Below are 13,963 nucleotides of genomic sequence, written 5' to 3' on the forward strand. Positions count from 1 at the left end.
TACGGCCAATTCTGGTCGAAGTTTAGACCGCAATAGCCTAAAGTTAGAGAACAAAAAAAAGGAGAAAAAATAGAATAGAGCAGCAGGTGTGTGAAGTTACGGTAAATAACTTTGAAAAACTTTGCATATTACAAAACTTAAAAAAATATATTGCTACTGTTCTTGAAAAAAAGTCTCGTTTTTTTTCATCTGAAAAAGAAATCTACAAAATTAAAGTATTATTTTTTGTAAACACTACTGCGTTGAATAGCTTGTAGTAGTGATGGCTGATCCCAATCAGTATCTAGATATGCAAATACCTGTTGGTAACTTAAACTATTAGAGATAGAAAAATTGGATAATTAGAGATAAAAAATGTATGAATTGCTTTATCTAAAGGGCTGGAAATTGGTACATTTACGTAAAATTAGAATAAGAGCAACATTTTCGAATAAAGTTTTTTGAAATTTATCTAACACGAACTTATCTAAAAACATCCTGTAGATAATATTGGAATTATGTTACATACGATAAGTACTTACTTGCATTGGTATTGTTTTTGATGTGACGATTTTAGCTGATCGACATTGTGTAATACAAGTCCCATGTCCGCCTGCTTGCAGAAGTGGCTGCAACAAACAAAAGTACTTTAATTCTAGATATTTTTATCTTTATTTAAATATCAAGATAATAAGACATATTTAAATTACATGATGAAATAAATGATTCATCACTAGGCGCTCAAAAAACCTAGACATGTAGATTTGTTGTCACTCAGTTTTTTTAGATGACATTCAAACTCAAATGAAATACTTAGGGTGTATTCCGTTGCTTACCTTGGTAATGGTTTTATGTTCCTTTTCTATCGGTTTCCTGAAAGTTTTCTTATTACGGAACACGATTCCTGAAAAATTCGGTTATAACTGTCACCAAACTAACCAGCGCGAGAAGGCTGGTTTTTCTGGTTTTGTTTGTCAATCAATGTCATTTATGTGACAGAAATCAAGCAAATATTGGAAGTTCGAATGAAATTCTCATTTAATTTCTAAAATTTGCAATAATATTTTGTATTCACATCCAAAAGCAATGGAGGTAGGCAGTAAAGGTAAATAAATTTCATTAACTAAATAGAATGACTTTTTAGGACCATCTAAACAAGGAACATTTAAAGAAAACATGAAAAATAAGAGAACAAGTAATCGTGAATGTTTTGTAAGCTATAAAAATATAAATATTGATTAGATTTGTTTATTGATTATTGATCTGTTTTAATATTGGACCTGCAAATCTTCACTTGAGCTGTCTAACGAGTTTAACAGTTTATTAATAAAGTACTTTTCAATATTAAACTCAATTGATAAGAAGAAGCAAACGAGAAAACAGAGAATAGGTAAATTAAAAATGCATAAAAAATAAATTTTATAATAGAGGTATTGAAATTTAGAAATCGTCAACATTTGACGTTTCCAATATTTTACTAAACCGTTACGTATCAAACCGATGTTTTTCAGGAACCGCTCTTTACCGTAGTTTACCCGTCCTGGTTCGCCTGGTTTTGCAACGGAATACTGCCTGTTGTTTGTCAAAATTATTATTAACTGCTAATTTTTTTCAGCTGTTATCAAATGAAGCGCTTGTCAACAAACAGGAGATCATTTCTGTTTATCGAGATAAAAGTATCTGTGTATACACTAGCTATTTTACAGTTTATAAGCTATAAATTATAGTTTCCATTCTCAACGCCTCTTTGTTTGGTACACAGTATTTTCGGTAATTCTAGCATATTATAAAACATATTTACTATCATTATTAAACATAATCCTCTTGTAAACGAGACGCATTTTCTCTAACGACGCGCTATACAAACCTCCGAATTCACGTTAGAGATAAGAAGTTTTACTTAAAATAGAATGGCAACAAGTTAAACGACAAAAGTTCCGATAACGGCTGAAAAACGATAGTTGTTCCAGCAGCGGGATACATTCAGACGACTTTTTATTCTTTTTTTGCCGTCGTAGTTTAAGGGACTGTGACCGAGCTATGGCAAAGGTCTACGAACTTGACAGTTATTTTCGCGTGCTATATTCGATATGCCTGAGCAGAAAAGTTTTGTAATAAAGTGCTGCGAACAACGGATTTCGGACTAAACCGTAATTGATATTGATCTTTTTTTTTGTTGTTGTCGGAGACAAAACCTTATTTTTCAATAATGCTATTGTTTGAAACGGGTTTTATACTTATATAAAATTTATTGATATTGATGTTTGAAATAAAACATGTGTCATTCACATTTAATAAATAAAATCCGGGTCTGTTCTGGCGATATTTATTATTTAATAATGTTACTTACTTCATGTATCATATCAGTATTATTTAGTAATGGAAAATTTGTCTTTGACATAGAGGACTAGCACTGATTCGTTTTTTGTTCGAATATTATACAAGATGTTCATAAAAATATATAAAATACATTTAAAAGCTATTAAAAGTTGAGTAAATTTTATGATCTAGTTATCTTCTAAAACAATTCTAGTGTGTTACTGTTAATAAATTTGTTAGTATTTTCCTTAGTGGCTTTAAAGTGTTTGCTATAGCGCGTATTACGTTAAAACTTACGTTAAAGATATAAAGTGAAAAACATTAAATTGTTTCAGCCATTTTTAAGTGATGTGCTTACCGACATACAATATTTTACTTTTATTTACCTACATAAATGTAAATGTGCATACTTTAGCAGTATCTCAAATTATGTTTTCCATTCTCAACGCCTTATTGCTTGATACACAATATTTTCGGTAATTCTAGCACTAACATACGACATATTATTACATCATTATAAAACACAATCCTTTTATATACGATGCGCATATTCTCTAACGACTCGTCATATAAACTTGAATTCGTCAAAGATAAGAAGTTATACTTAAAAGAGAACGGCAACAAGGTAAACGATAAAAGTTCTAGAAACGGCTGACAAACGATAGTTTTCCCAGCAGCGAGATACATTCAGACCGTTTTTTGCACTTTTTTTGTTGTCGTAGTTTTAGGGGCTGCGACCGAGCTTTGGCAAAGGTCTACGAACTTTGACAGTTGTTTTAGCGTGCTATACTCGATATGCCCAGGCAGAAAAGTTCTGTAATAAAGTGTCGTGAACAACGGTTTTCGGACTAAACCGTAATTGATATTGATCTTTTTTTTTGTCATCCCTAATATTCAATAATGCTTTTGTTTGAAACGAGTTTTGATGCTTGATATAAAATTTATTGATATTGATGTTTGAAATAAAACAGTCATTCACATTTAATAAAAAAATCCGGGTCTGTTCTAGCGAAATTTATTTAATAATGTTCTTTACTTCACGTGTCATATCAATATTGAATAGTAATGGAAAATTTGTCTTGGACAGAAAGGACTAGTATTGATTCGTTTCGTGTTCGAATATTATACAAGATGTTCATAAAAATATAAAAAATACATTTAAAAACTAATAAATGCTCTGATAATAAAAAAAATCATCCAAAGTATGATATTCAAATAATAAAGCGTGTGCGTTTAATTTATGATAGCCCAAAAATATGATAGGGATAGTATTCATAGCTTTTTATCTATATTTGAGTGGAAATTTCGGCTGAAAATACAGTCCACAAAAGCACAAAAATCCGGTAATTAATTCTAATTGGTTCGTGGCGGTGCATCCGTATTTTTGCCCGTTTAATTATCGAACTGCAGGCGGTCAGGTCATTTCAAAACGAATTTTCAAACGATCGTTCAGTGCCGGAAAATAAAAAAAACGGCTTTTATTTATCGAAAATACCCGTAAAATGTTTAATGCAAAAAGAGGTTTTTTCAATAGAAATATGATACATAGATAATCAGTAAAGCTGGATATTTTTAGTGATAATTTTTTGGGTTTTATTATAAACCTGAAAAAAAACTACGAAAAATGTGTATAGATGTGGATAAAGCAAACACTCCAAAGCTTCAATTTGAAATTAAATAACTGTGGTTTTGAAAGTCAAACAGTGAAATTAGTCCAAGAAAATTGGCTTTCAAATAACTTATCTATAATAATATATAAAATCCTTAAGTGACTACTGATTAATCACGATCCTGCTCAAACCACTCAACGTAAGAAGCTCAATTTTGGCATACAGGTTGATTCTAGGGTGTAGATGTTCGATAAGAAGGGATTTTTCGAAATTCCAGTTCCAAGGGGGTGAAACCACCCCTCAAATATTACAATATTTTTTTATTTAAAAAACGGTCAAGTTTCCGAAAAAACGCTTAAACCCGTATATTTTATTTTGTTTTTTTACATATCTTAAGATTTTTTAAAAATGTATACAGGGTGTTTCGAAAAATCCGGTCATAGATTAATCACGATCCTGCTTAAAGTGCTTGACGTAAAACGCTGATTTTTGGAAAACGGATTGACTGCATAATTTATTTGTTTTTTTACATATTTTGAAATTTTTTTAAAATCATACAGGGTGTTCCAAAAAGTTGGGTAATTTCTTAACCACGATTCTGCTTAAACTGCTTGACGTAAAAAGCTTATTTTTGGCAAACGGTCTTTTCGAAAGTCAAATTCCAACGAGATGAAACTACCCCTCAAACATTACCAAGTTATATAATAATATCGCCATATTGTTTTTTCTCATGCTGACATAAATGTGAGAAAATTTTAACCAGTTTTTATGTTAATAGAAATTCTTGCTTTGCTTTATCATCACCATTACAAATGATTAATTCGACGCGAACGAAGTCGCTGGTACACGCTCGTATATGTATAATATTTTGGATACCTCCGTTTTGTATGGTATGGTTTGCCATTTACAATATTTGCCTGAGGCAGTGAGTATTAGAAAATTTAATTAATAAATTTCCTTGTCTTATTTATTAATCAATATTTTAAAAATGCAGATGGAAGACTTTCCTTGTTTTCCGAGGTTTCCAATTTTGCTCTTCAAATCTTTTAATCCGTATTTCCAAAATGTCGAGCGCTGCCTAAATTGGAAACATAATTGTTCTTTTAAATATTAATACAAAATTAAATTAAGAAGAATTGTGTTTTGTACACTAATTTCTCTGGTGTTATGCTGTAAAATATTAACAGTGACAGAGTATAACAACGTTTGCTTACTTATACTTCAAAATATATTTTCTTATTTTAGTAACTTAAAGTTTCTTATTATATATCACAGATTTAAATACAAATCGGAAATAACAAATACTCGGTTATAGCGTACATATTTTTCTGTTTCTCCAAGTACGTTACAAGCGAGTTCGACTGTAAATATAAGAAAACAAAAAATAATGCGGTCTTTATTTTTTGACTGTATGATAGGACTTTAACAATCCTAAATATATTACAGGGTGTTTCAAAAAACATGTACCATATTTCGTGGGGAGATTCCTCACGTAAAAATGAGACATATTTTTCATATCAACATAGGTCCGATTCTGCTTTGTTTCGTAACTACAGGGTGTTAAAGTCTTAATAATCTTTTGATTTATTATAATTTTCCAAGTACTTTTAGTGATTCGAATGAAATTTTGAGGGTAAAAGTTACTATAAGTGTTACATATTTTAATGCTAAAAAAGTGTGAATAAATTCATCAAGGACGTGCATATGGGTTATCACTGGAATATTTAAAAAAAAACATGTGCGCCAATGACTTTTTTCTTTTGATACCAAAATTGTGTAGGCCGTTTAATGCCAATTAAAAGTTATCTCTTGATATTTTGTCGAATTCTGCTTCCTTGATGAGATAAATGCAATTTAATTAATCGTAATTAATAAAACTAAAATAAAAATAAAATTAATTTTTATTTTTTATTTTAATTTTAATAATTATGAGAATTTAACACCCTGTAGCTACGAAACAAAGCAGAATCGGACCTATGTGAGGAATCTTTCTACGAGACATGGCACAAGTTTTTTGTATAAACCCTGTATAAACAACGCTCACCATGTATGAACTAACAAACATTCTAAAACTTCCTAAACCAATCTACATACTTCTTAACGCATCAGATCACGTCCATCTTTTTACCACGACTAAAAATAACTGCCATCCCTAACCGCACGCTCGCCGAATCTGTTGATTCATTATTAAACCAACAGAGGGCGCCCCTCATTCGCAATAACCCCTTAATAAATGACAGACTTCGTACATTAAGGGTCTCGGTTTTACGTGGGGCCCGAAGCTTTGAGATGGCCGAGTTAAAATTTCATGAAAATTCAACAAGTTTAGATTGGCGCAGGAGAAAGAGAGTTCATTAAGGGGCAAATTAAAATGTGAGGTTAAGGTCGCGGAAGGGGAGAGCAACACGTGTCGGATGTGTTTTAGGGATTGCTGGAAAGAAATATAAGATTTTGTTGATATAACTAAACTTAGATGTAAAAAACGCAATATAATTTTTTTTTCGTAAAAGTTAATTACATTTTTTATTTTTAACGCTATTTTCATGATTTTTTTAGTAATCTATACTAATATATAAAATCCTTAAGTGAGTGACTCACTGATTAATCACGATCCTGCTCAAACCACTCAACGTAAGAAGCTCAATATTGGCATACAGGTTGATTCTAGGGTGTAGAGGTTTGATAAGAAGGGATTTTTCGAAATTCCAGTTCCAAGGGGGTGAAACCATCCCTCAAATATTACAATATTTTTTATTTAAAAAACGGTGAGAACACATCGAAATTAATTAAATCGAATTGTTTAAGTGATATTTTTAAAAGTCAATAACTCGGAAACGGTTGGTTTGAGGTACATTATGTGTATCTCGATTTTTGCTGTGAATTAAAGGAAGAACAGAAATATGTAATAATATACAGGGGCTTCCATTTAAAAAAATGAAACTTTCATGTGACTTTATGACCAACCCTGTATACTTAAATTTATTAGCCGCTAATAGATATTTAAAGACCCTATAACTTTTATATTTAACTTTTTGCGGTATCTCTTATATTTTACCTAATAATCGACCGTTCCCATACATGTTAGGCAACCCTGTATAATGGTTTTTTTAATGCGTATGTTTCATTTATCTTCCGTTTTAATTCATCACCTATGAACTATGCAAAATAATAAATCCACCTATTATAATTATTAATGTTTCCCCCCTTGTATAATTAACATTTTATAACTACCCGATTACTGCAGTATAGCAATAAGTAGAAATACAAATCGACAGTAAATTTATATCATCTGCATTCGGTAATGCAAGTCATACTTGTTAATTTCCAATTTTACTGCAGCAGTGCAAGAATTATTTGCGCCAAATAGTTAATGATATGTTTAACGGAATTTTGTATTACAAATAAATTCATCAATCATTGAAAACATGTTTAATTTCATGCAGTAAGCATGCAATAAAAAAAAACAATATAAGTTGTAAAAAATAAGTAACACATTTTGTTTAATTGTTATAACGTGAGATTTATTATGAATTCTGGTACTAATATTATGAAAATATATTATTACTGAAAATTGTATCATATTTTAGCATATAAATAATGATACATTTAAATTGTATCATTTAATTTTCTGTTTGTATATTTATTTAAAATTATTATAGAATAAAATAATTAATTTAATTATATTTTTTTTATAAAAGTTAGAAAAAGAAAGAAAATGTATTATTAAATAAAAAAAGTTTTACGAATTAATAGTGCAATTCATACCTAAGAAAATAAAATTTAAATATTATATTAAAAAAGAAAAATAAGCAGAATAAAGCATATCGACTTGGAGCCTGCAAAGTGTTGATAGGCTAACTTCTCAGGGAAAGAAAATAAGTGTTTGTTTTTCTATCATTTCGTGTTATGTTTTACATTTTTTATGGATATTTGTTACTATTGCTATGTTTATTTAACAAAACATTAAATAATTCACATTAGTTTTATTTTATGCTTTTATTAGTAGTTAAATTGACATAAACGACTTAAAAATGTCAGGAAATATTGCAGGATACGAGTCGATATACAGGGTGGTCCGAACTGTATTCCAGAAATTTCGGCAGCATATTCTGCAGATAAATATAAGTAAAAAAGTTCGAATAAATGTATGTCTTAAAATGCTTAGTTTCGGAGATACAGGGTGTAGAAGTTTCTTTTTTATTTCGATTTTTTCCAAATAATTTCTGAACTAACCTTAATATTTGGATGAAAATTAGTGTCTGGGAGTTTTTTAACGTAAAAAATTTAATTTTGATGTCAATAAGACTCCTATTTGTAGGGGGCGTCACCTATATATGTTTTAACTGTTTTGAAGAGTAACAACTTTTCATCCGTACCTGTAAAAAACTTTTTTTTTACTTTTTTACAGCTATGTATTTTTATCTGCAGAATATGCTGCCGAAGTTTCCGGAATACACTTCGGACCACACTGTATAATAGCGAACATTTTATTAAAGAACTGCGAACAGATAACAAAAATCATGCGAAAAAGGAAAAAACTACCCCTAACTTACTCACAAGCTGATATGTGGTCAGGCCTAGGACTTCGATAAGTCCATCCTCTGTGCTGGGATCTGAAGATCCCATCGATCTGTTCCACGGTTTGGTCCCTCCACCATAACTGTAACAAAAATACAGGATTTACTATTATACCCTTACTTATTAAGATATACCAGAATTGTATATTCATACTAAAAAAATGTAAAATAGCATTTTAAGTTGACATATCCTTTTTGCTGCTAACGCTAATTTTAATTCGGGACGCTAAAAGTAAGTACGTACTTGGAAGAAAATTATAATAAATCGAAAAAATATTAAGACTTTTAACACCCTGTAGCTACGAAACAAAGCAGAATCGAACTTATGTTGATATGAAAAATAAATCTTATTTTTACGTGAATAAATATATATTAAATAAACTTTAAATAATCATCATATACGTAGAATATAAGTCAAAATTGGCAATTACATTTTGCGTATATGAGATTTTGAATAGAGTATAATGACTATGAAAAACAATAGAAGCAAAGCATATTAAACCTTTTGAGTTGCCTTTACCCAGATTCATGTTTTGACTAGCCTGGAAAAAATAACAGTATGTACTGTGCATTGTTCACCTTTAACCCGTTTTGTCTGTTCTAACTTTTTAATTCATTTCTCAAATGACAACTTCGCATTCGCTGTTACATCACTATAACGGGAACAGGGATCGGAGTGTTTGGGCCGAGAGCTAATTACTCCGAACCAATGGGCACTTACCCTAGTATCCTACAGGCAGAAATCTACTCTATCGAGAGATGCGTACAACTTATCTTAGATAGGAACTATCGGAAACAAGAAATAGCCATCTTATCTGATAGTCAAGCAGCGTTAAAGGCGATTAACTCAGTATCAATCAATTCGAAATTGGTCAAAGAATGCATAGAGAAGCTGAATAAATTAGGCAAAGAAAACAAAGTCCTCCTACACTGGGTGCCTGCTCACCAAGGGATAGAAGGCAATGAAAAAGCAAATAATCTAGCTAGGAAAGGAGCGAACACTCCACTAAATGGACCAGAACCGTTCTGCTTTCCAAGTGGTAACCAACTCAAGGCGGAACTCAAGAACTTGGAAGATTCCATCCGCAACCTGGAATGGAAATCTTGCAATGGTCTAAGACACTCGAAGAAGTTTCTGAGGGCTTATGATCAAGAAAAATCACAGATCTTCCTGGGTCTGAGTAAGGACAATCTTCGGATTGTCACGGGGTTTTTAACAGGACACTGTCTCCTCAATGAACACCTCAGTAGATTGAAACTAAGAAGAAACGGCGAATGCAGATTCTGTGGGGAAGATGGTGAAACACCAGTACACCTCATCACTGAGTGCGCCGAGACGACAACCATTCGTGCCATGAACTTTGGGACGATTGATATTGGAGATGGAGAACTACCCTCTATAAAACCGTCCCAGATACTGGCTTTTGTCAAAGCCCTGGGACTGTATGATGAGTTATGATTCAAGAAAGGGGGACACAATGGATCTGTAAGGTCGAAGTGATTAACCCCCCTCCCACTCATTCTAAATTCTAAATTCTTCTAATCACTATAGAGCCTACCCTTTTTTTGTTACTTCATTAGAGTTTTTTGCAGAAAAAAAATGATACGTAAAGTAAAACATATGTCAAAAGAAAAATCATGATCTTCCGCTTTGCAAAGATTTTTTTTTATATTTTTGACATAAAATTATTGAAAGTATCTCATAAAAACAAAAATCTCTCGGGGTTCAAAAATCATAATTTATTCGACGTCAAATTTTGACTATTGGCTATTCCACGAAAGTTATTCTCCAAGTTTATCAAAAATATCAATAACTCAGATTTAATTTTAAAACAGGACACCCTGTAGATAAGTATAGATTACTAAAAACAATCTAATAATTTATTCGATGTCATATTTTGGTTATTGTTTAATAATGTTGTTTTATAATGTTAGGGTGCATTCCGTTGCTTACCTTGGTTATGGTTTTATGTTCCGTTTCTATCGGTTTCCTGAAAGTTTTCTTATTACGGAACACAGTTCCTGAAAAATTCGGTTTTAACTGTCACCAAACTAACCAGCGCGAGAAGGCTGTTTTTTCTGGTTTTGTATGTCAATCAATGTTATTTATGTGACAGAAATCAAGCAAATATTGGAAGTTCGAGTGAAATTCTCATTTAATTTCTAAAATTTGTAATAATATTTTGTATTTACATCCAAAAGCAACGGAGGTAGGCAGTAAAGGTAAATAAATTTCATTAACTAAATAGAATGACTTTTTAGGACCATTTAAACTTATGCAGTCATTGTTTCTTAAAGTCAGGAACATTTAAAGAAAACATGAAAAACAAGACAACAAGTAATCGTGAATGTTTTGTAAGCTATAAAAATATAAATATTGATTAGATTTGTTTATTTACTATCGATTTGTTTTAATTTTGGACCTGCAAATCTTCACTTGAGCTGTCTAACGAGTTTAACAGTTTATTAATAAAGTACTTTTCAATATTAAACACCATTGAAAAGAAGAAGCAAACGTAAAAGCAGAGAATAGGTACATTAAAAATGCATAAAAGATAAAATAATAGAGGTATCAAAATTTGGAAAACGTCTAATCTAACCTAACATTTGACGTTTCCAGTATTTTAACCGCTCTTTACCGTAGTTTACCGGTCTGGTTCACGTGGTTTTGCAACGGAATACAGCCTAAAGCTTGATTTTCATGCATCCGTTGTCCGACGATACGATGATACGATATTAAATTTATTGGTTGAATTTAAAGGCTTCGATTGGTTAACCGTTACTAACCAACCGAAGTTCAACCAATAAATTCAACCAATAAAATTAATATCGTATCATCGTATCGTCGGATAACGGATGCATGAAGATCAAGCTTAAATCACAACACAAAAAGTAATACTTTTGTGACGTTTGAAAAAAACAACTGACTTTTTTGAAATTTTGAAAAAACTTACCTTGCGATGTTCAAAAAAACGATAGCGTGTACTCTCAGCTCCTTTAGCTTGGGTGTGATGTCCTGTCCGTCACATTCTAACGTGACAAAATCGGCCAATCCTTTCCATTTCCTTTTGAGCAAATCTTTGCCGCCCATTTGTCCATAAAACATCTTGTTTCGTAGTCTGGAGTTGAATTTTTCAGGATGGGCCTCTGGAATGTAAAAATATTATATTATATTCATCTTTATATGAATATAAATAAATCGCTAATCGCTAAATTTTTAGAGAGACATATTCTGTAAATAAAAATAATAGTTTGGAAAGACTGATTATACAAAGCCTGGGCCACCCTGTATAAACAGCTATTAATTATTGGGACTAATTGTAGACATTGTTTAGTTTTTAAATACTCTATTAAAGTTCCCGTTTTACTTATCAGTTTATTAGCAACACGCTCCATAAAATAGTTTTCATCTAATATTAATCAAGCCAGGAAAGGCTCTAATTATCCTCTTTGTTGTTTCGTACTGACCTGAAGGGTTGTTACTATAAGAACCGGCCTTATTCAAAGAGTATTTTCATTATAAAACCGTATTTTGCTGCTTCTCGATCATTAAAATTTTGTTCGAACGCCACGCTTTTGTGCCCGGTTGCCCGAGGCTGTAAGTTATTTTGCTTATATTTATTCAAAGAGACTGCGCCTTTATTGTTCTGAAGAAATACAGCAGAAAAAACGGTGAGATTCAAAAAAAAAGTATTCAAACTGTTAAAAAGTTTTTATTTATGCCTACCAGGCATCGTTTTTTATTATTATCTATGTATCGTTTTTAAAAAGACGTATTGTAAAGTGTTTGACCAATAGTAGGTCTATAAAATGTAATTTTATTAAAGCACAGACTATTTAGGACCAGCCGCCAAAATTTTGGTGTTTTACCTACACTTAGTTTATTATACTTTATACCGGGTGCGTCTCAAAAGTGATTTTTTCAGATAAAAATCGAGATTTGGTATGTTAGTATATGATATAAAATTAGGATTGATTAACGTATTCATTTGTCTTCGGTCAGTTCCTGTTTCACCAGAAATTAGTACAACTTTTGATTTTTAAATGACAACCTCCGGTATTTTTTTTTTAATTTATTCTATACAAAATGACACTCTGAATAGAATGACATATCATATGTCAACTTTTGACAGTTTCGAATATGGTTTACTTGAAATTGCAACATGCGATTCATATCGACAATTTTAATCGAAATACCAAGTGTTGTATCAAATTATTCATAAAAATTTGATACCACACTTGGTAATTCGTGTAAAATTATTATTCGAAAATGTCAAAAGTTGACATATATGATATGTCATTCATTTTACTTAATTATCAAAATGGTAGATTATTCTTTTATAATTGTTGAGAGAAAAAAAAACTCTATTACATAGAGCAGTGGCTCTAAATTAATCAATCTATACCAACCTCTTGCTTCGTGAAATTCCAGCGCTATATGGGCATCCACCCCCAAAGAATAATAGTTGTTCACCACATTTAGGGGTAGGTTTTCCTTCCCTTCTTCGGGTGCTTCCGCGCCGCCATTTTGTTCGACCCCTAGTGACCATCGGTCAAGGAGAACGGTATCGCTATGGCTGATATTAGACAATATTTTCGAGATTGGTTCGTCGGTATATCCCTGCAAATAAAAAACCATATTGAGATTCATTTAGGCTAAGCATGTATTTTTTTACCATATTTATAAAAATAAGTCTAGGGTATATTATATATTTATAATATACCCTAGATAGTTAAACACACGAAAATGGGACGTAGATACACCCTGTATATGTTGAAGTGACAAATGGATAGAGACAAAAATAAAATTCTTCATTCAAGTGACACTTGATGACACTGATTTGAATAGTCTTAAATAAAAATTGAATACTAAAAAATTAAAACAAAACTCGTTAAAAAGTAATACATTTTGTTTGTCTGTGTTATTCTATGTTATTTATATGTCGAACACGTGCGTATGTTATTTTATTTACGTTTTGTTAGTATAAATGTAATTAAACTGTTGCAAATGTTTGTTTATTCTAAATACTCTAAAACTAGAATCATTAATACCAATTAGAAACGTAAATCTATTTAAAAATAAATTCCACATAAAAAAATGAATCATTCGGCTTAAGCGCAATGTTACATTAATAACGTATATTGCTGATTAAAAAATAATGGGGGTAAAATAAAATTGGTAGCTTTCAGTCTATTTTCTCTTTATTGCAAGTTTACTGCAATTTTATTAAGTCTATTTGCGCGGTTTATTTCTGGAATTGGTTAGGTTTAGCCAGAAAGATCGATTTAATAAAAGAGAAAGAAATAAAGTAAATAATTAGTTTAATGATAGTATCTTATTGCTTTCAGTTTAAAACCCAAAAATAAAATAAACTATTCCAATTCCTTAATGGACGATCGCAATTGTTTGATTATTAAAGTTAGATTTTTATTTTTTTTCTTAGAAATATCAGAAGAATAGTTATTTTTGTATCTATA

At 31.1% G+C, this 13,963-nt stretch overlaps 1 protein-coding gene across 4 annotated transcripts in view; it reads right to left on the reverse strand.

Moving 5' to 3' along the window:
• The window catches only part of LOC115883928 (eye-specific diacylglycerol kinase), a 317,841-nt gene that overhangs the window by 40,393 nt on the left and 263,485 nt on the right, over window positions 1-13,963 (reverse strand). For all 4 annotated transcript variants that reach the window (XR_004050467.1, XR_004050466.1, XM_030902359.1 and 1 more), the window contains exons 15-18: window positions 12,896-13,106; window positions 11,440-11,632; window positions 8,466-8,568; window positions 522-608 (exon numbers count right to left, since the gene is read on the reverse strand). Coding sequence is in view for 2 of the 4 variants with exons in the window: in XM_030902359.1 (XP_030758219.1) it covers window positions 522-608; window positions 8,466-8,568; window positions 11,440-11,632; window positions 12,896-13,106 (594 nt within the window). In the remaining 2 variants the exon portion in view is untranslated. The remainder of the gene's footprint in view (window positions 1-521; window positions 609-8,465; window positions 8,569-11,439; window positions 11,633-12,895; window positions 13,107-13,963) is intronic.

Source organism: Sitophilus oryzae, unplaced genomic scaffold, assembly GCF_002938485.1.
Source record: "Sitophilus oryzae breed Bouriz unplaced genomic scaffold, Soryzae_2.0 scaffold_2006_pilon_pilon, whole genome shotgun sequence".
NCBI lineage: Eukaryota > Metazoa > Arthropoda > Insecta > Coleoptera > Curculionidae > Sitophilus > Sitophilus oryzae.